Here is a 23,134-nt window from a genome sequence, read left to right as displayed (position 1 = left end):
TAATACTACCGTTTTCCCTACAGAAGGGTACATAAACCTTAATGGTTAACATATCCTGCTTCATACGTGGCTATCTTAGTGTATTTTAGTTGTAAATCTAGATCAATCGAAGAAAAAAAGGACGAGATTGTTGTAACGACAATTGACAATTAACGTGTTTGTTGCATTTCCGTCAAAAACATTAGTTTTAGTGAACATTTTAGAGGCATTGTCACCGTTACCATGTTGAGCAAGTGGTTGAAAACATGATATGATGCTTTCTGTCTTGCACGAATTATTAGGCAAAGACAATCAGTGCAGGGATACAGTCGATCCCCTCTATTTGGTAAATGAAGGCGTTCAAAAATGAGGAACATTGCCAGGAATCTGTCCGGTTTAAGGGAGATAACTCAATTTGATAACAATTATTTGTATCGACAAGGACGATAACCCATCCTCGCTCCACATGGGGTTACTTGATAATATGACATGTGCGATAAGACGCACAATTGAAGGGTCGAATACCCGCTGTTTTGTAAAGATAATTTCAGTGAAAACCAATACCAGATGTTATCTATAAAATAATTTCGAATCATGTTTTCTGTATTTTGGTGCAGTTTGTTAAATTGATTGAAGGCCGGAGAGATCTTTGATCTATGTTGAAACCTGGACGTCTGAAGAAGATGATAAGTCCTAGTTGAAACGTCTCACGATGTTTGATCTCAATTGGTAAATGTCAGATGCATATAAATAAAAATAGATATTATTTTAAAAATGAATTGAGCACCAAACTGACTGAAATGTAATTGAAATTTTAGTACAACTATTTCACATGTAATTGTCTGAAAGGCAATCTTACGATTCTTTTTTTATTCATATAATCTGATGTCCAGTAGTTGTCGTTTGTTTATGTGATTCACAAGTGTTTCTATTTTTTGTATATACATTAGACCGTTGGTTTTACACTAGTAATTCTTGTGGCCCTTTATAGCTTGCTGTTCGGTATGAGAATAAGCTCCGTGTTGAACACCGTACCTTGACCTATAATGGTTTACTTATACAAATTGTGACTTGGATGGAGAGTTGTCTAATTGGCACTCATACCACATCTTCCTATATCTATAACTGATACCTCAAGAATTCGAAATGTCTGTCATTTTATTTAATTTCAAACATTCATTGACAGTTCATAATTATTAAATTTAACAGTATACTTTGAGTTCGGATAACAACACAATTCCTCGAGTTAAATAAAGTGTTGTTGGGTAATGAGGGGGAGGACAGGGATAAGGGAGACAGGGAGAAAGGGGGTAGGAGAAAGGAGAAAGGGGTTAGGAGAAAGGAGAGGAAGGCTGGGAGAAAGGAGAAAAAGTTGGAGAAAGGAGAAAAAATAAAATATCTCTCCTTTTAAAAAATAATCTAATATTTCAAGAAAAAATATTTCAAAAGGAGATGTTTTATTCTAGTGGGAGAAAGGAGAACGGGGGTAGGAGAAATGAGAAGAGGGTGGGAGAAGAGAGAAGGGTACCCCCTGTCCTTCCCCTCGGTAATGTCTGTCATATTTTTTTTCGGTAATGTCTGTCATATTTTTTTTCGTAAATTGTTTTGTTATGAATGAGGCCGTTAGTGTTCTCAATTGAATAATTTATGTTTTTTTTATGTTTGGGCCTTTTATAGCCGATTATATGGTATGTGTTTTCTCATTGTTGAAGACCGTACGGTTGCCTATAATTGAATACGTCCACTTCATTTGAACTTTGAAGGATAGTTGTCTTATTGGCAATCATACCACATCTCTTTGGTTTTTTTAAATATTTTTTTTGGATGTGTACTGTCGGATAATTTATCTTCAAATCGGTACTTTAGATCTTTTGTATTCTGTAGATAAGTTTGGTCATGAGTTGTGCTTTCATACCACAGATATACCTGAGCACTCACAAACATTTTAACCCCGCTGAATATCACGGTTTCTATAGTTCCAGGAACAAATTACTTGTAACTATGTGGTTGTCGTTTCTTGCTGTCTGAAACATTTATTTTCATAGTTTCGACATTTAACATGAGATATGTTATAGTACGTTTAACCCACCGCATTTTTGTGCTTGTCCCAAATTACACTAGTTCAGGGAAAGCTTGTTCGCGACCTAGAATTCTGAGTGGGTCAAGCGTTTAAATAAAATTCATGCGAGAATATGCGAGATTTGGATGAACTGGGGGCAAAGTCATATGGATCATGTAAGGTACACATCAATATTCGATGTTTATTAGGACGCCCGTCGCTTTCCCGTTTACCTGTGAAGTCGTTAAGTGTCATCTGTTTTTGTTTGTTTATGTTTATGTTTAATAAATTGAAAATAAAAATACTGTGAAAAATTTCGAGACCCGGTGTTTGAAAATACGGGAGAAAATTGTGAAAGAAAGAAAGAAACTTGAAAATTACGGCTTGCAAATAATCAAAACGAAATGTTTGATAAAGAAGGAACGAGGTCCTTCAAGTCCCTGGAAGCTGTTGAGAATTTTTAGGAAAATTATGTGCAGAAATATCCTCTTTGGCGATTGAGAATTATTTCTAGAAACATATTGGCGTATATAATGGCATTATTTGCCAAAACAGTATATCATACAACGGTGACAATACTTTTTTTTCTCTTTTTAGCTTGTTTCGGGAGATTCAATATAAAAAAAATAAATCGCATAATTGTCGTGTAAAACGGAGCTTTTTGATAACTTGTTGCTGTTCATAACATATAGTCGATATCATGAATCATTTATGGCAGAGGCGGATTTAGGGGGCCCAAGGGGCCCGCCCCCCCTTTTTGGGGAAAATTTGGTTGCTTATATAGGGAATCACTGAAGCGTGACTGGAGCGGGCCCCCTCTTATGTCAGTCACTTATGAAAATTTCTTGATCTGCCACTGTATAATGCGAAGTATTCGATAAAAAAATTACCACGGCTATATAAATGTTATGTTTTCAATATTGTATAAATAGTCTTATCGTTAAACCTTGGAACAGTATATACGTTTCTTGTTCAAACCATGATAAAATAAGTTCCCATAAAATAAAACAGCTTCAGGTCGTCATATGGAACTAAACTCTTAGCAAAAAAGCTACACCCACTAATAAGATCTATACAATGTCTTTTCTTTGACTGTTACATTTGAATAAAACAAGTGAAAAGTCCAGTGCAATGTATAATAAGACAGTTTCAACATTCATAAATCATCATTATGATCTTGACCTACATGATATGCATTTAATTTGCAACTGGGCGATTAAACAAAACGGTTATTGATGACTGCATGAAAAACTTTAACCTCAGACAAAACATGAAATTAACTGTTTAGGAAAAACGAAGTCCATCTAATACTAGTAGTAAAATACGGGAAAATGAAAATAATTATTTGCAAACTTTTACCCTGGAAACTGTATTTTGGACATAACGAAGCTTTGTCAAAATTTCCTGAAATTTCATTATGTTTGACAACGACTCTGATGTAACACACAACTTTAACCACAGACTGATTCTTAATGCTGAAATAGTCGGCATTAATACTGACGACGGAATCTAGGAACGCCAAGTATCGGTTTCGCCAAACTTATCAGAAAGAAGGATGTATGTCAATAGATCCAAGTAGGCAGTTATTTCACTCATAAATCTTAAAGACCTCCTTGTTTTCTACAAGACGACAATAATTGTTTTTTTTTTGTCTAAGAGTGGGGGGGGGGGGGGGGGGGGGGGGGGCTTTTTCACATTTAGTATCATTCTACCTATTAACGTGAATTTTCTGACACAAAAATAAAATAACAGAACTGTTCATTAAAAGTATGTAATCAAATGCCAAACTATATATACAGGTATGTGTGAAAATCTACTTTCTGAAGAACAAAATATATAAATTATATTTTATTCTGTTTAAGATCTTATTAAATCTGTTTGAAGTTAATTAGATATTATGTATACAATATTATATATGCTTTACAATATGCCAAAATAAAAAGGGTATAGTAATTGTATCATAGGCTAACTGTCGCCTGGTGAGATTAATTATAGTTTAAGGTAAAACTTTATGATACCATATGCCCTAGGTGTTAATTGACTTTTATTTTTATGACATGAGATCAGTGCCTAAGATATAGCACCCGTACCTTCTTGAATATATAGACGATCTGCTAAGTGAACATCACAGGATGAATCTGTCCATTTTTGCGTGAAGGTAACACTTTAAGTCAGGTGACATCAAACGTTCCTTTTGTATTTAAGATTAATTAACATAACGGTCAAAACATTCTGTTTTAATATGTCAGTGTAATCTTCAGCTTTAGAAAAATGTGACAAACTGTATATTTAAACTAGTATTTGGTTTTGAAATATACTATGCAACTATTCAAATGCAGCTTGGAAAATTAGATCACATATAGTGTAACAATATTATTGTCTACTATGTAACTTCTGTTCTCTGCTGTCTTTTGTTTGTCATATATTGTATATATATATTCGTTTCCCATAGCATACATGTATATGCTTCTTGAAATAAATTATTCATTAATCTGACTACAGTAATAACGATGCTGATCTGAGATAATGCCCCCAGTTCGTCAAATCTCGTATCTAATTAGTCGATAACGCAAAATCCCGATCGATCTTGCACATGTGCATTGTTTCCCTGAACTGTGTAATAACGGAAACTTGGTTTTGATGAAAAATCTATTATCTGATTTTAACTTGCCGTATCAAGTAGTCGAATTCAGTGGTGTATCCTATATGCTGTTTTATGCACTGTTAAATCGCGACGAAATAGAATTGTTCTTCTTTATGATTGTGTATTGAAATCGTGATAAAAATAGCATTAAAAAAGGTTATACAAGTATTGTTACGAAAAAGAGCAAAAGGGACCAGTTAAAATGCAACTAGCCACTGGGGGAGTTGTCTCATTGACAATCTGCAATCATACAGCTACTACTGAACTTTTTTTTTTACCAAATATGAATAGAAGCCATTTAATCCCATTAATTAAAAATAAAGTGATTGTGTATTGATAAAACACTCAGCTGAACGTGCATCTTTTTAATACAATGCGTTTTAGATTACGATTGCATTCTCATACTTTATTTAAGTACAGCTATTTGTAAGATCCAGGCAGGGGGTGATTCATCATATGTCTCAGAACTGCTTAATTCTTTTATATAATAGGCAGTTAAGATTGAAATAAAGTTTGCAAGTTTTTTTTTTAAATTTTCTTGCACGGTTGCTATGGAAACATGCAGTAATTTTTTTGAGGAATTTATGATGAAATCAGGCATGAAAATTGGAAAATGTCTACTTTTTGGTTGCAGCAATTTCATGATAATGACAATTTCAAGAAAAGAAATAATTCAACATATAATTAGGCATTATATGAAGTTTATATTTTGATGTTGAGTTTGTGAATTTTTTTTTTTATATTAGGCTAAAATGGTATTTAAAAAGGTGCAAAAATCTGTATTTTGACATTTTCTGAAAATAGCTTAAATATCATACTTTAAATGAAGAAAAAATAACATTGAACAGACAAGGTCATTATAAACTATGGTTGCATCTTAAAGTTTGTACATTGAATTATTAAAAACAGGGAAAAAACATCTGGGTTTTGTTACCATGGCAACACAAATTGGTAAAATTCATAAAAATGACAAAACATAATACTTGTTCATTATCAAACTTTTTGCTATTTTGTTTGTATTAATGTAATTTAACAACCAATAAAACTTATGATTTGTTTGAAAATGATAAAAAAAATATATAAGCTTTAATATAAGAGACTGAAAGACCATAGCAACCAAAAGAAAGCCCTAGCAACCGGTCTGAAATTGCTAAATTAATTCAGAATCAGCATCAAATACATGATTTTCTAGGTATTGGATACATATAAATAATGAAGTTTGAATAATATACTCAACAGTTAGATAGTTAATTTACACTTGATCTGCTTTTGGTTACCATGGGAACAAAAAAGTTCAGATTTGATACAAACCATTATGTACCTTATAATATCTGTTTTGCAGCCCTGTAATCGGACTTCTTTCAACCATAATCAACAAAAATCATATTTCTCTATATTTACAACTCATATCTCTTGATTTCATGAAAGGGTCATTTGTTTATTGTGATAAGAAAGTACGGCATAGAAATTTTAGATGGAGAGACAGAGTAAATAATATAGGACTGCTGAATTTGGTACATGGTTTCCTCAAAAAATTGTATTCCTGGATTTTTCTCAATATCTCCAAATTCAAATTTTATTTTGGTCTAGAATTGTAAAAGTTAACGGTACGTCTAAACACTGCTAAGGACTCCTTTGTGCACTAAAGACCTACACAATGCCACTTAGGACTAGAAGGAGTGCTGTTATGTATATTATTTTTATATATTATGGCAGAGATAGATATTTAATGCAAAAAAATCAAATTTTATAGAAAAATAATCTTAAATAAATAGATATTCAGCATTGTTTAAACGGTTCGTTCTTCCTATTCCCACTTTTTTTTATAAATCTGGTAAGGAAAGTGAAAAATTCATGTGGGAATAGGAGGAAAACTTATCTAAACAAAGGATTATACTTAATCAACTTTTAATTGGCCAATGTTTTTTGGGATAGGAAATAGGTTATTTTTCTATATGTCTGAATTTTTTGTTTTTAATTCAAATAAAAATGAAAGAAATAGAATGAAATTGAGAATGGAAATTCTGAATAAGTGAAAGAGACAAAAACATGATCATATAGCATTAAACAATCGAAATAAAGAAATAAAGCAAATTATCTAATATTTCTTTTATAACACAAATTCAAAAGTAAAGTCACGCAAGCATTATAATATGAAACAAACAATACAAGAAACAGCACTACAGCAAATCACACATTGTAGCACACACACAGAAATCCACAGTATATTAGCCTATTAAAGTTTATTTATCTATTCAACGTGAATAAGGTGGGTGGCTGCAACGCCAAACTGTACTGTTGTTACTTCTTGGTGGGGCATTAATGCTGCATAGTGAATCATGGTTGAGGCCTAGATTCCTCATGTTTCAGTTGTTTTATTTGTTTAAATGTTAGGTCGCAAGTGCTGGAATGTTTCGTTGACTTGCTTTGCCATTCCTTTAGATGATGTGTAGTCTCAGCTCCAGTATTGTGAAATGATCCCATCAGTATTTTGTTTCATAGTCAGTAAAGAGCATGCAGTCTAATTAGTTGTGTAATTTTTTTATTTGTTGTTGTGGCTTTAAATTAGCTTTCAGTAACTGAAGTACTCCAGATATGTTCTTAGTGTCTTTTTGTTGTTGGTATATACAAGTAGCAGGCCATTTCCACTTTGTGTTTATGTTTTACAGGGAGGATTGGAATCCCACTTACATGTTTCACCTTGCCACATTCCATATGTGTGTACATTTCCCAAGTCAGGAGCCTGAAATACAGTGGTTGTCATTTGTTGTTGTGTTACATCAAAACAATATATTTGTCACATTGATTTGTTTGTTCATTTGTGATTTCGGGGCCCTTTGTAGCTGACTATGCAGTATGTAAGTTGCTCATTGTTGAAGGCAGTACAGTGACATATACCAGAATCCAAATTCCTGTTCCTTGTGCTTTTCTCCAGATACTTTGTGTGTATTGGAAACAACAGTGGTTTGTGTTGATAAATTATCATATATGCTGCATTTCTAATTTTAGATTAACAAATTCAATGATTTTTTAATCATATATTACGTATACCTCTGTCTAGCTGACTTATTCTTTATTTTAAGGTACGCTTTATAGAAAAAAAAACAGTTTGCAAATAAACAGTGTATCAATTTTTTTATTAAAATAATACACTTAAACAGCAATGGCTGTTCCAGTCATCTTAAAAAGGGGGCCCAATCCAGAGTAAAATGGGGGGAGGGGGGTCCAACTATATGCTCTCATTCAAATGCATTGATCGTCAAAAAAGGGGGGTTTCCAACCTCCGGAGCCCCAACCCCCCACCCCCAACCAACACCAACCCTTTTCTTTCTGGATCCGCCACTGAACAGTGTAACAACTATATTACCTTTTAAAAAATACAGGTAAATCTTGGGTTTAAGCACGTGAAAACAGACACAAACAAAAACTTTGATTATAATTACTTCAATTATACAAACGTGAATTTCATATTATTTAGTGTTTTGTAATTCCTTCAGCCCTAAACCAAGTTAATACAAAACGTCGTTTACACTATATATCACATGGATTATTATATCTCAGCGTGACTGTATAAATAAGATTGTGTAACAGGCTGCTATCTGTTTACACAAACCATGTATCCTGTTGTCAAATATAAATTAATAGAATAAAAACTTAAAATCGCCTACTTTAAATCAAATTTGGTGCAAGTAGACACTAACCAATTTAAAAATAAACTACACCACATTAACCTATAACTTTTCATCTTTCTATTGGTCACAACAGCTATGCAATGTCATCAGTAAAAGTATTTTATTTATTTTTTCAAAGCTGACCACTTTCCCTAAAAATGACATTTTCGGTAAGAATAACGGCAAATGTAAGCCTTTTGACATCACTTTATGGAAAATCTAAATTTGTTGCATTAAGTTTAAACATTACTAGAAAACACCCGCGAAATCGCGGGCATTTACAGCTTGTGAACTGTTGTAGGATGTTTATTTGTAAAAGATATTATGTATTGAAAATAACATAAAAGGTATCTACCTTTTTCCAAAGTCCGATATTTGTTTCCTTTCTGTTAAATTCAATTATATTCGTGTTTCTGGTTTATGACCACAATTATTCTTCTCCTTTGCTACAATGCTTCTCTTTATAAAGTCAAATCAAAATGAAAAATTTGCACCGTTTCAAACATGAAATAAATGTAACAGCTTATATATAGACCATTATTAGTCTAAAAAATATGCTTCTATGACAATCCATCAGTGCTTTTTTTAGAGCCTTATTAATATGCCAATGGTAGGATTTGAATCATGTATAAATGACTAATATCGACTAAGGCTAATTTGAGGGGTTGTCGATGGGAGGGGTCCTGATCCCGAAATCCCGGGCTTAAAACCATGAAATCCCGAGATGCAGAATTTAAAGAAATTCATATCCCGAAATCGAAAAATATATTCCCGGATCCCGTAAGGATCAATCCCCAAATCCCGACCTTAAAACATCCGATCCTGACGCCCCTAAAAAGTCCTGCCTCCCTCTAATCTTTACTTTACTTTCATTTTTGCCAAATCACTATTTTCCCTTTTAAAAATAAATTATATATAGAAATTTCCTGACAGAATACAGAGAGTCTCTATATAAATTAAAGTAGTATAATCGTAAACACGAAAAACATTTTTCCTCTCTAAAGGATATAATAGTTGTGATTTTTGCGATCTAAACACCGTGATATGGAGAACGCTCTACGATTGGTTGTTCTTGTGTCACATGTTTTACTCATTTTAATATAAATGCAACTGGTATGACCCCCCTGAATAGTAAACATTTAAAAAAAAAACAGTAGACAGAATACAGAGATTCTCTATATATTAAAGAAGTATAATCGAAGTTTACATGTAGATAAATTGTCCTCTCTAAGGAGGTATAGTTGTGGTTCTTGCAATGTAAACACCATGAAATAGAGAACGCTCTGATTGGCTTATCTATTTTTCTTCTTTGTTATCTATCATACGATTGGTTGTATTTGCGCATGTTTCAAACAGGAAGTCTTATCTATAACTAAAAGTCAGTCTGATGACGGAATCATTTCCGGACTCCTTTTTTGTCGTTTTTCTCCCAAAATAACTCAATCTGAATAATCAAAAGAATGGATGATAAATGCGACTATGCATGTTACCTATAGGACACAGATGCATGATGATTGATTTATTGTGGAAGGAAGAGAAGCGACACCAAAAATGAGGTCTTCTCGTTTAATAGTATAGATTTTAAAATAATTTATATCATTAAAAAGAAGACACATTAAGGATTATGGTGATCACAACAGGTAAGAGAAAAACTGAGAAGAAAATCGAATATCGTCTGTTATAGATTATTTTACATACAACTTCTATATAACGATTTTATCCATGTAGGGTATCTGAATTGACGCATGCGCAATGTCCACCGGACTGATTCTTGACAATATTTTCCCGGTGAGGACATGACTTGATTTTTAGTGGTCTATCGGATCACATCCGTGGTCATCTGTAACATAATAATTCCATTACGACCACCCAAATATACAAAATAAAACCGCTGTTAGTGCTGATTAATTTCAAACACGCTGTGAAGTCTTAAATTTTATTTATTTTAGTTTAGTTTCACAATCGTGAAACAAGAATGTTCATAAATATACTGATTGGAAGCTGTCCCGACTGTTATTTCATCACCCACATCCAACATCTTAACAAAAACACTGGTGCTAGTTTCGGGATAGCCATCTGTTTTACCGTAATATGTAGTAATAATAACTTCATTATTTTTATAAATACGGATAGCTGCATTATTCGTCGCTGACACCATAACCGCAGAAACATGGTACAATCCAGCAACTGTACAAATGAATGTTCCGGTTGATTTGTAAGCAGATAAGTCGGTCATTCCAATGCTAGTTTTTATATTCGTAAATTTTATAGGTTTTCCAGCCTTAGTATGAAAATTAGCACCTAGAAGACAAGCGGTAAGAGCAACTGAAAAGAAAAATAGGACATTTTACATGTATATCAAATCAATCACTAAAGTTGTATGATTTACAAATGAGTAAAAATATCTAGATAGTTTCTTCAAAGTTAAAACAGATTTTTTCAATTCTATTTTGTTCCTATTACAACACTGGTTGAAATGAAATTAAAAACCATTTGATTGACTGAAGCGTTTAGTTTTAATCAAACAAATTTATTATACTTTACGTTAAAATGCCGGATTTTGATTGGTTCATACGAGGGAGACAATTTACTCTATCCAATGGCTCAGCGGGGGATAATTTTTTTGAAGGTCACACTCTCGTGCGGACCAATCAAAACACGATAATTCAAAAAAATAATAATTGTATTTACATCAATGATTTTAAAGACAAACTAAAGTTTTACGTTTTAAATTGATTGTCAATTTAAATTAAAAAAAGAAAATTCTGTTATTTTTGTACAACTGTAACGTTGTTTTGTAAACGACTTCAGAGCAATACTTTTAATTAAAGTTTGAAAGACAAAAACTATAGGACATGCAGTATAATAAATTAGATAACACATAGCCGAGAAGGTTACAGAGCAGATTATTACCCCTCGAAAAAATACATCGTCATCAACTATGCCGCGGTTGACAATGATTTCTCGGGGTAATAATTAAGAATTGAATGCTTCTTTTTGTAAATTTATTGGGTGGTAAAAGCGTTGACCGAAGTACATTTTGTATGAAGCGCGGAAGCGCTTCATTCTTAAAATGTACGCACGTTCAACGCTTTTACAACCCTATAAAGTTTCAAAAAGAAGTATTCAATACTTATAATTACATTTTTTTTAGCTAAAATCATGAAAACACGATTTTTATCCAGTTTTATTTAATTCACCTGTGCACTTTTTTGTGGGACCTCGTGTCATCATGCATGATAAATGTTATTGTCTGATGCAATTGTTTACGGAATAACATGTTAGCCAATCAGAATAACGTATTATAATGAAACTTACATCTAATGTAATTATTCTACTATATCGCCTTCTCAGCTACGTGTTAATTATATAATGTTTCTCTTACATAGTTACTTTGTGTAAATATGTAACAAACCAACAAATTGTAATATCGTAAAAATAATTATGTATTTTAATTCTTAAAATGTAACAAAATACCTCTGTTTTAAAAATAGAAAAGTTGATATGGTTGCCAATGAGACAACTTTTTACAAGAGAACAAAAAACATAGAGGTTAACAACTATCGGTTATCGTATGACCTGATGAGAAAATAAAATTACCGTATAACTTTTGAAAATGATTAGGTTAGATATTTATTATCTTTTGCTTATTTTTACTGTGTTTAGAAGACTATACCATAAATTTTATTGAAACCCGGGCCGACAATAACATCACGAGACGATTAGGTGTTCTAGATACGCTGTTCAACAAAAACAAACAGAAGTAAGCCGAATATGTAGGACTGTAACGCTACAATAAAGATGCAGGGGGTAAGTATGAATTTCGTGGCCACAAGTGACTACAGATTTCTGATATTCCAAGATTAAAGAGAGTGTGTTTTGTTTTTATTTTGTTTTGTATTTTTAAAAGAAGAAACATGTGTACAGTATTAGACACAAATAATTAAAAAAATATGTAACACTTGTTCGATCAAATCATAATGGTATAATAAGATATAAACATGATAAATATTACAATTGATTTTGTTAATTAAATGCTGCTTCTAACAATTGCCACTTCTGATCCATTATTATTTTTTGTGCCAGGTTAAGAATATACAGATACATTTGTATTTTTCTATATTTATCCAATGTTTTAAATAATTTATTCTTTCCCACCATATTTTGTGGGCAATATGCTTTTACATCTTCATTTGTATATATAGTATTTAAATAACATCAATTAATCATTAACTGTTTTACTATTGACAAATCCTCAGAAACACCCAAAATGACCTCTTTTGCACTGAAAGGCAAGAAGATGTCATAATTTCTTATTCAATCTATAATGGATGGCCAGAAGTTTTGTGTTAGATTACATTCCCAAAAAAGTGCAAAATATTTTCTCTAATTTCTGAACAAAATGTACATATTTCAGTTTCTTTTAATTTACATTTCAATAGAAAAGAATAACATGGTAGAATCCTATTTGTAATATTAAATTGAAAATTTTATTAAAACGAATTTCTGGTTATAATTAAGGGCATGGAATATATAACATTCCAAATAATTTATAGACAAATTAACAAGATTTTGGTTCTTTTTTTAACTTTATCTACTAATTTATTTTCAATTATCAAGTTTAGAACTACGTTCTATCATACTTTTCAATCTATATTATAGCACCTATATGGGTCATTTAAAAAAAAAACCATGCAAAACTATGTTATTGGGTCTTTTTAAGTCACAGACATGAAAATATATCAAAATAACACTTGCATATGTTAGAGATGAATGTTTTGTGACACACTATATACAGTTTACAGTATGAAATGTTATAAAAACATCCTTAATGTTTTCTTAAACCCTTGAAGATAGCCAGAATTAACTGTTATTTTTTACTATAAATCCTTTCAGACTTGAAATAGGAATATTATTCATATCATTTGTTATTATGATTTATCACTTTTATTGCATTTTGATATATACAAACATTTTTTAATGATTTAGGAGGTTTATTTTGGTTTTATAATAAAAAATTTCATCAAAAAGAAATGTTACATTTTTTAAGTCAATGGTGTAACCAAAGGACAAATTAGTAGGATAAGAGTTATCTTTCGCAACATTTGTGCATTTACAACAGTTTCTCCCTTAGCAATGTTACCTGGAAGCACGTCATGCAAAAGAAAACAAACAATTATGTTGAAGATTTAGTGAACAAATCGTAAAAGTAAGTAAAGCTTATATCGTAATTGGAAATAGTGTCCATGGTTTACCCTTTATAAAAATATTTTTTTAAAAACATTTCCTTATCTTTGAATAACGAAATATATTGATTATAGAAACATGCACCAGTAACAACATTTAGCATAGGGGAATTGAGCACTTGTTACAATACACAAAAAAAAAAACACATTTGTTTTCACTATGTATCACTTTTTTTTTTTTTTTAATTTTGAGATGACCAGTTGTTTTACGTCAACTGTAATCGTAAGTCTAAGTGTAATCATAGGTATAGACCTAGTTTCCGCAAATGTCTTTTATTATTCAATATCCAAAATCTAAAATATTGCTAGATTCAGCAAATCTAAGTACAACAATAATTTGATTAATTTATTCATTAATGGAAAATATTAGTTTTTAAAGAGGTTCCTTCATCAATTTATACATATAGCATTTTGAAAATTAATTTATACAGAGTAACAAACAATTAACATGAAGTTCTTATAATTTTATATTTGACATAGCATGAGGTTGTCTAGCATAAAATTTTAAAAATTAGACATTTATTTTGTATGATCCAATATCAAAAATTAGTACAAGATTATATTCAGCATATCATAGAACCCGTATAATTTAAATTTTCATGAATTCAAACAAAATGCAATTTTAGATCCAAATTTGGACCAACATGAAAACTGTACCAAAAATTCAAAATCCAATTGCATGTTTAGTTTCAGATTACCAAAGGACCCCTTGAATTCAATTGTTTTGTTAATCTAAATTTAATTTAGTACCCTATGGATCTATCTTAATGGTGACTTACTGAAAAACTGGCCTCATATTTAAAATCTTAGTATACAATATGATTCACAATTTGAAAGAATCCCAAGAATTCATTTTTTTTTAATGAAACAAAGTTTAACTTTCGACCCTTTGGACTCGATGTGTACACATTTAACAATGGAGCCCAAAATCAAAAATCTAAATACACGGTTAGATTAAGCATATATATAAAAAAACAAACCAATAGTTCATTTAACCATAATAGAATTGGGCATGCAATAAGTAATATATATAAAATACCACAACTCTGTTGTTTGTTGGTCCCTTTTCCTAACTGGTAATATAGTCCTAATGTCCAATATCCAATATCTATGACATGACATTCTCCTATTTTACAAAAAACGCATTGATTTTTAGTAAATTGACGAAAAAACGACCTACACTGTGTTTATTTTTAATATTTTGAACCAGAAAAGCTCAACAGGAAGTGCCAGAATACTTTTTTCCGTCTCAACATTTGGTTAAGATGAGATGGTTTACCAGGCGTGTTTGCGGTCTAAAAAACATTGATTGATATGTTTTCGTGATGTATTAACAACCCTATAAACTTACCTCTAGAATTCTCTGTTGCAATTAAACCTTTTAGCTTTTCAGCCAAATTCTTCACTGCTTCCATTTCTTTACGTAAAGTAGCAATGTCCTGGTTAACTTCAGTCAATTGGTTCCGGTTATCTCCAATATATTCGTCCATCTTTTGTTTTAAGGCGTCAAACTGGTTGTTTACTATATCTTCTTTTAGCTTGTCGTCAAATTTGGAATCTATTGTTGCATTGATTATTTCCCGTAGAGGCATTTCTATCGACCGGACTATATGCAAACTAATATGAGTTGAATTTACAATTGCAACCAGTGGTGCCCCATTGTTATCCACTATCGGGGCTACAAATTTATCCAAGTCCTGACATTTGCATGAGTAATTCATCCACAGAAAAATAAAAAACGGAGAATAATACTGCCTAAACATTTTGAAATACAGTGGTAATACTGTTCATCGACTAGATCCCAAAACAGTACAAAGTCGTTTAAATATGAATCAAAGCATTTTGGTAAAAATATCTTTGTTTCGTGTCACAGAAAAGGTTACGTTCTTCTCTTTCTTAATTTAAAGAAATAACTTTCCGTAAATCATTAATTGAATTAGTGCCAGATGAAAGAATCATTTAAAAGATTATATAAATTTAAACCAGAACGTGATCAATTTAAGAGGAGCGTAAAGGAGGGGGTATCTGCAAGGAAGAACTTGAAAAAAAATTGCCATTCCACGACGAATGAACAATTAAAAATGTCCTGCACGCTGATCTTTTTATCGATTTCACGAAACACGGCGAATAACGAACCTTTTTCATTTAACGGTACTCGGTACATAACATTTAAAAAAAAACTATGACCGTACTTCACTCCTGACAATAAAATAGCTTAATTGTAAACAAATTGCCATATGGTGATACCTTTATCTTTAACTTATTTTAAAAGTTCATCACGTATTCAAGATTGCATTTCTTTCTAACATAAACGATGCAAACCGCTATAAGTGTTCACATGTTTTGATCATTTAATTCTGACATACGTTTTCAAGTTTACTTATTTTAAAAGTTCATCACGTATTCAAGAGTGCATTTCTTTCAAACACAAACAATGCAAACGGCTAAGCGCGCACATGTTTTGATCGGCGTTTTACGTTTCCGCAAATTGGCATTACTTTTCCGGAAAAAAAGATGATGTTTCCGGAAAAAAAAGATTGCGTTTCCGCAAATAAATATCTTTCTTTTCCGGGAAAAAAGTAACTATTCCGCAAAAAAAATTATTACTTTTCCGCAAATAATTAAGGAATACATGTTGATCGAAAGCAAAGCCATAATAAAAATATCAAATATTTATTAAGTTAAAACGTATGCTCAAAAGTTAGCACTAATCCGATATACCTTGATATGAATTCATGTCAGTTCTGGCAGAATATTTTTAGCCCACACGTCGTACAAAGTCCAGAGAAGTACACTCACCGTTTACAAGTTTTATATTTTGTTCAAGAAGGAAGTCCATCTTCTCCTTTTCATATTTCCAAACGGGTGCTTTTACAGTTAGAGTTCTCACCTTAATGTAAGATGTTGTCTGCAGTTACAATAACACATCGACACAGACAAAAAAGAAAAGACTCAGCACTATTTGTTGTTCTCTTTTGGTCGGGGTCAGGAGGTGATGCCCAAATGGTTGGTGGAAATCTCGAATTGCTATCTATATAAAACTCCAATATATAATCGGCAAACTTCATGCATTTGTCGTCAGATGGAGAATCGGCTATTAATTCAACAAAGCATGCGTTAATCATGTCAGTTTGCAAGTTAGCCAAACCAAAGAAATGTGTTAGCCATTTATCAAAATCCTTACCAAAGTCAACTAGTTATATCTAATATATTGAAGATTTAAGATCAGAACCTTTTCTTTATTAAGAAAATAAAATAAAATATTTATCTAATATAATTATATTCAAATATTTATAATTTACCAGGTAAGTTTCCGGAAAAGTAATAAATACAAATTGCGGAAACGTATACTTTAAATTTGCGGAAACGTAGTATTGGGACTTTGAAAAATTAGCGGAAATGCAATACGCCCGTTTTGATCACTTCTTTCAAACATACGTTTGCAAAGTTTTCATAAACTTTGACAAACTATACTAACGCTAGAAATGCGTCAGCAATTTGTCGTTTGTCGTTTGTTAGTACAAACGCTACATTTGTTTCTAACTTCAACCTAATTAAACGAAGTATTTGTTTCTACGGTTTGTAAAAAGTCTGTTTACCCAACAACATGTGCATGCATTATTGAAATTTAAACAGGGTCAGTAGACTTATCAAACGTTACATTTGTTTTCTACTTTTGTAGCGTTTAGAAAACAACAACAAACGCGACACAACGTTTACAAAATGTTGGTTAGAAAGAAATGCGGCCTTAAACTTTGACAAACTATGCACTCGCTTAAAAGTTGTCTACAGTTTGTCGTTCATCGTTTGTTAATAGAAACGTCGCTACATTTGTTTCTAACTTGAAACTGATTAAACGATGGAATTTTTTTCTACTTTTGAAGCGTTTATGAATGATAACAAACTCCACACAATGTTTACAAATTTTGGATAGAAAGAAATGCACTCCAAGTAAATACTTCTGAGGAAGAACAAGTAGATGTAACATTGTTGCGCTTTATTCTAGACGTTATTTATATTTATATATATAAAAAGTACGTCTGAACCAGTGTCGCCTCTACAGATTTTATCCATCGAATCACCAGTGATGGATGATACAAGGCTGAAAGAAAATACGTTCTGAATCTATAATTCGTCTAAATATCATTCCCAAAACGTTAGATAAGTTAATTTGCGGAACCTGCGAAATTATTTGTGTTCTTCCCTGAAAAGGATCTCAACTCATGCTACGGATATATCGTGGCACCAATTGCCACTAGACAGTGAGGGTATGTTAGAGGATTGAACCACATTTTAATTGCCACTAGATAGTGGTGGAATGTTTAAGAGTGAGAACACATTTGCCTTGTAACAGTTCACCTACAGACCCTTCAACTAGTTGAAAGTTTTTAAATGAGCAGCATGTGAGGAACTTACCGTACACAGGATAAAAACTGTATATTCTAATGTACCACAAAATTAATTTCCCAAGTAATGTACATGCTCTGGCACAATTGGTCTCCACAGATACAATCATGTATTGACACTGTATGCCTTTGAAACCTTACAGTCGGTCTCCCCATATATGACCAAGCTCTGTCACTTTATGCCTTTGAGACCTTACAGTCGGTCTCCCCATATATGACCAAGCTCTGTCACTTTATGCATTTGAAACCTTACAGTCGGTCTCCCCATATATGACCAAGCTCTGACACTTTATGCCTTTGAAACCTTACAGTCGGTCTCCCCATATATGACCAAGCTCTGATACTGTATGCCTTAAAAACCTTACGGTCGGTCTCCCCATATATGACCAAGCTCTGACACTTTATGCCTTTGAAACCTTACAGTCGGTCTCCCCATATATGACCAAGCTCTGACACTTTATGCCTTTGAAACCTTACAGTCGGTCTCCCCATATATGACCAAGCTCTGACACTTTATGCCTTTGAAACCTTACAGTCGGTCTCCCATATATGACCAAGCTTTGACACTTTATGCCTTTGAAACCTTACAGTCGGTCTCCCCATATATGACCAAGCTCTGACACTTTATGCCTTTGAAACCTTACAGTCGGTCTCCCCATATATGACCAAGCTCTGTCACTTTATGCCTCTGAAACCTTACAGTCGGTCTCCCCATATATGACCAAGCTCTGTCACTTTATGCCTCTGAAACCTTACAGTCGGTCTCCCCATATATGACCAAGCTCTGACACTTTATGCCTTTGAAACCTTACAGTCGGTCTCCCCATATATGACCAAGCTCTGACACTTTATGCCTTTGAAACCTTACAGTCGGTCTCCCCATATATGACCAAGCTCTGACACTTTATGCCTTTGTAACCCTACAATTGGTCCCACAGATATAATCAAGCTCTCTCACTTTATGCCTTTGTAACCTTACAATTGGTCTCCCCAGATATGACAAAGCTCTGACACTGTATGCCTTTGTAACCTTACAGTTGGTCTCCCAAGATATGACCAAGCTCTGACACGTTATGCCTTTGTAACCTTACAGTTGGTCTCCACAGATATGAACAAGCTTTGACGCTTTATACCTTAGTAACCTCACAGTTTGTCTTACAAAAATGAACAAGCTCTGATATTTTATGCCTCTGTTACCTAACAAATTGATATATCAAGAAATGTACAAACTCTGACACTTTAAGCATCTGTAACCTTACAGTTTGTCTCCCCAGTAATGTATATCCTTTGACACTTTGTTCCCCTGATACCTTACAATTGGTCTCTCAAGATATGTACTAGCCCTGACACTTTATGTCTGTAATCTTACAATTAGTCTCTCCCCAAAAGTACGAGCTCTAAATCTTTTCAGGCAAAAGAGGTTGGTCATGAATTTAACGTGATAATTGAACGTCCTCAACGACATAAACAAAAGGTACGAAAGAGATGGCTACAGTGCAAGTACTAAGAGTGGGTGCATTTCGTTTTTGCGCATTTATGGATTAAACCTTTATGCTTGCATGCATCTTTTGATTACAATTGCGCGCATTTATTTTACAGGTACCTTTTAGATTAGTTATGTTTTAACATTTTAACATGATATCTCCATATTTTTCTAGTATTTAGTAATTAATCTAGACGTAAAACAGGTCACAGAGATCTTTATTTATGCATAATAAAACGGACTGAATATATCCTGCCTCAAAATCCCAGTTCCGCTTTCTTGTTGGTGAGCAGGAAATTCTAGAATATCAGAGGGGTTGCTTGTACTAGTAAAGTTAAGCAAAAATGAATTAAGGAATAAATACATGCAAGTATGATTACCTGTATTTACCTGAGTTTACCTGTCAGATAAATGCGCGCAAATGTAATCAAAAACTGCGCGCTAACGTAATGATTTTTTGCGCGCAAATGTAATGGTAATGCGCGCAAACGTTATGCACCGCTAGGGGCAGGGTTGGAGTCTTTCAAGTCTGAATTCTTGAATTTATTTATTAGGTCATTTCCCCATATAGTTGATTGTTTGTTAGCCCATTATTTTCGAATCTTAATAATTAATATATTTCATGCATATTGAGTACGAAAACAAATATACAATTTACATAATAGGTGAGTCGACAAGCTATAGGATGGAAAACTATGGTAGGTTAGATAGGAGCAGATTGTTTAAAAAATTGTGGTCCAGTATAGTAACTAAAGACAGAGACATATAATACAATGGCGGATTTCACCCATAAAACCATCGGTATAATCGGCTTTCCGGTGGCTAGTGCATTTCATTGGCTGTTACATAGACTCTACTAGAGTTGCAAATCTCTTGTATTATAATGTCTCTGCTATAGAGCATAGTTTATGATAACAATAGAGGCCCAGTGACAGTGGGTGTAAACTAGGTAATGAAATCAAGGACGTTAAGACTTAATGTTACTTTATTTGAATATGCAGATAAAAACATTTTAACATGTATGAATTATATAATTATACATTTACTATCATCAATGCATAAAAACGGCTTACAATCTAAATTTGTTAATCACACATGCACAAGGTCCAAGCAAACAATTTCTTAAGTATAGATTACTTATTTTTATTCACTTTTAAATTTATACAATTTTTCAAAATGTGCGGGTTGGTTTTCCTTTGCTGTGCTTTGATGTTCACTTCAGGATTTCTTTTGGATCAGGAGCCGCACCAAGGTCAAGGTCAGACAGACATTGCCATCTTGGAACAAAAGTTTCTTGGACTAGAAGAAAAGAACGTTTTACTTGTAGATAATTTGAAAAGATTACAAATACAGTATGCTAGTTTAAGTTCGGCGCTATTGAATACAACTTCAGAACTCAAAAATATCCAAAAGAAAAACATTCAGCAACTCCAAACGGTTGATAGTTTACAACTGAAGCTGCAAACTATGGAAACATTGGTCAATTCTTCACACAGTCAGGAACAGGCTCGGAATCAGGATGTTCTTGTCTTGCAGACCCAAATGCAGGAAACTAAAACAAAGCTGTCGAACTCATATGCCAATTTCACCATCCAAATGCAGACAACAAATTCTAACCTCGAGAAACGCAATATGGATCAGTTTCGTGCTTTGGAAGGACGTCTATATAATGTGGAAAAGAGGCAAACTGACTCGCTTGTGTCGGTGAAACAATCAGGTAAAAACAGTTAGATGTCTTTCGGTTAGTTTTGTTCTTGGGTTGATGTCTTATTGACGGTCCTACTAAAAAGCGCATGAGAGTGCCCCGGAAAAGAAAAAAAAACGCTTGGAAAAAAGGAAAACGCGCCCGGAGGAAAGAAAAAGCGCCCGGGAGAATAAAATCATAATATTTCATAATAATAAATGTTTTTCTGAATACAAAAAAATGAATCATTGCTTGTTTTGTCTAAGAGAGGGACGAAAAATACCAAAGGGAGAGTCAAACTCATGGATAGAAAATTAACTGACAACGCCATTGCTAAAAATAAATATTTGTACAGAAGACAAAAACATAGAAAACTAAAGACTAAGCAACACGAACTACACCAAAAACTGGGGGTGATCTCAGGTGCTCCGGAAGGGTAAGCAGACGCTGTATATGTCCATTGTCTCCTTTTGTCAGCACATACTATTTAAGGATTATTGCTCCTCCGTTTAAAAAAAAAAAACGCTGTTTAATAGACTGTTCTAAATTGATACGTACCTTTACTACAAAGGTTTGGTTTGCAAGCTTGACTGTACCAGTACGGATGCCTATAATTGCTAACATCCATTTTATTTGAACTTTGGTGGATAGTTGTCTCATGACAATAAAAAAATATTGATTTTTCATATATTTAACATTGGCACCGTGGATTTGGTTAACAGAATAGATAGAAAATAATGGACACAGACGGAAGAGAAAAATAATGGAAGAAAACTAATGTTAGGAAATAATAGGGTACTTCAATAGAGACAATTTGGCAAAAACAAAATTTAGAGAAAACATGAATACAGAAATGCTGACACATACTCTGTGGCATCTTTTTCATACATACTTGTAAAATTGTTTGCTGGCACAGTCTTTAATATAATAAACTGTAGCTAGTGTATAACAAAACAATCTGAGAGAGGTCATTACAATTCAGCATTATCATACATAACAATCTCATTGAAATCTAGAACTCGGATTTCGTTTTACTACATACGCAATCCTAGTTTCATTTAGATTGCATACATAATTATGTATGACTAGCATCACAATTAATATGAATATGTGATTACATTTGGTTAACTATGATTACTGCTATTTACTAAAATCCTATTGGAGTTCTCTCGAATTATGATTTATGTACCCAAAATACTCGATTTATTATTCTATACTTTTATTTTCTTTCAGTTGGCCTTTTTGCATGTGTTTCATCTTTGTCCTCTCTTAGTCAACGTACAACTATAAAATACCAGAAAATCAAGACAAGCGAAGGAATCACCAATCAGTATTTAACCTCGTTCGAATCTAGTGGTGTATTTGTGTGTGAAGTTCCTGGTTTGTACCATATTTCTGTTGTTACATTATCAACTACCCATCGCGCTTCTGTCGTGATTTATCTAAACAACGAACAACTATTGCGCGGCCATATTAACGATTATAATAGTGGGAATGGAGTTATGTATGATATAGGTGTGGGAATAGTAGTTACTAAATTAAAGAGAGATGAAACTATTAGTATAAAAACTGGACATATGGACATGGACATTGCTGCGGATGATTCTTGTCTCACAATCGTAAAAGTAAGCTGACGCATTAGACGAAGAAAAGAAAAATTCTATGTTATGGCATTCGAAACGTATATCGATGAAAATGTTAAAGCGCTTTACGTGTTAGTTTTTATTGTTAAAACTTGATACAATATTATTCATTACAAAATAATGACAGAAAACGATATGTAGATATATATATATATATATATAAATATAGCTTGATTTTCTCAATATCAATTATATTTATTTATGCCAAATCGGCTTTATTTTGGCTAAAACCTTGGTGGGCGTGGTCAAATAAGATGTATTATCACTTGATCTATCCTATCCCAAATAAATAATGACACAATTATTCCCGGTTTCATTA

General features: G+C 32.8%; 2 protein-coding genes across 2 annotated transcripts; one reads left to right on the top strand and one right to left on the bottom strand.

Moving 5' to 3' along the window:
- Positions 1–10,298: 10,298 nt before the first annotated feature.
- On the bottom strand, positions 10,299–15,191 carry LOC134684798 (uncharacterized). Its single transcript, XM_063544108.1, has 2 exons — positions 14,951–15,191; positions 10,299–10,678 (listed from the first exon to the last, which is right to left on the bottom strand). The coding sequence occupies exons 1-2, from the start codon at positions 15,189–15,191 to the stop codon at positions 10,299–10,301; spliced, it is 621 nt and encodes a 206-aa protein (XP_063400178.1).
- A 5,473-nt stretch (positions 15,192–20,664) lies between these two features.
- LOC134684797 (uncharacterized) lies at positions 20,665–22,875 on the top strand. Its single transcript, XM_063544107.1, has 2 exons — positions 20,665–21,205; positions 22,406–22,875. Exons 1-2 carry the CDS (start codon positions 20,665–20,667, stop codon positions 22,804–22,806), a joined length of 942 nt encoding a protein of 313 aa, XP_063400177.1. The 3' UTR covers positions 22,807–22,875.
- Positions 22,876–23,134: the final 259 nt, after the last annotated feature.

The sequence above is a fragment of the Mytilus trossulus genome, chromosome 9 (genome assembly GCF_036588685.1).
Source record: "Mytilus trossulus isolate FHL-02 chromosome 9, PNRI_Mtr1.1.1.hap1, whole genome shotgun sequence".
In the NCBI taxonomy this organism is placed as follows: Eukaryota; Metazoa; Mollusca; class Bivalvia; order Mytilida; family Mytilidae; genus Mytilus; species Mytilus trossulus.
Note: the sequence above shows the minus strand (reverse complement) of the source record. Positions and strands in the feature narration are given on the sequence as shown.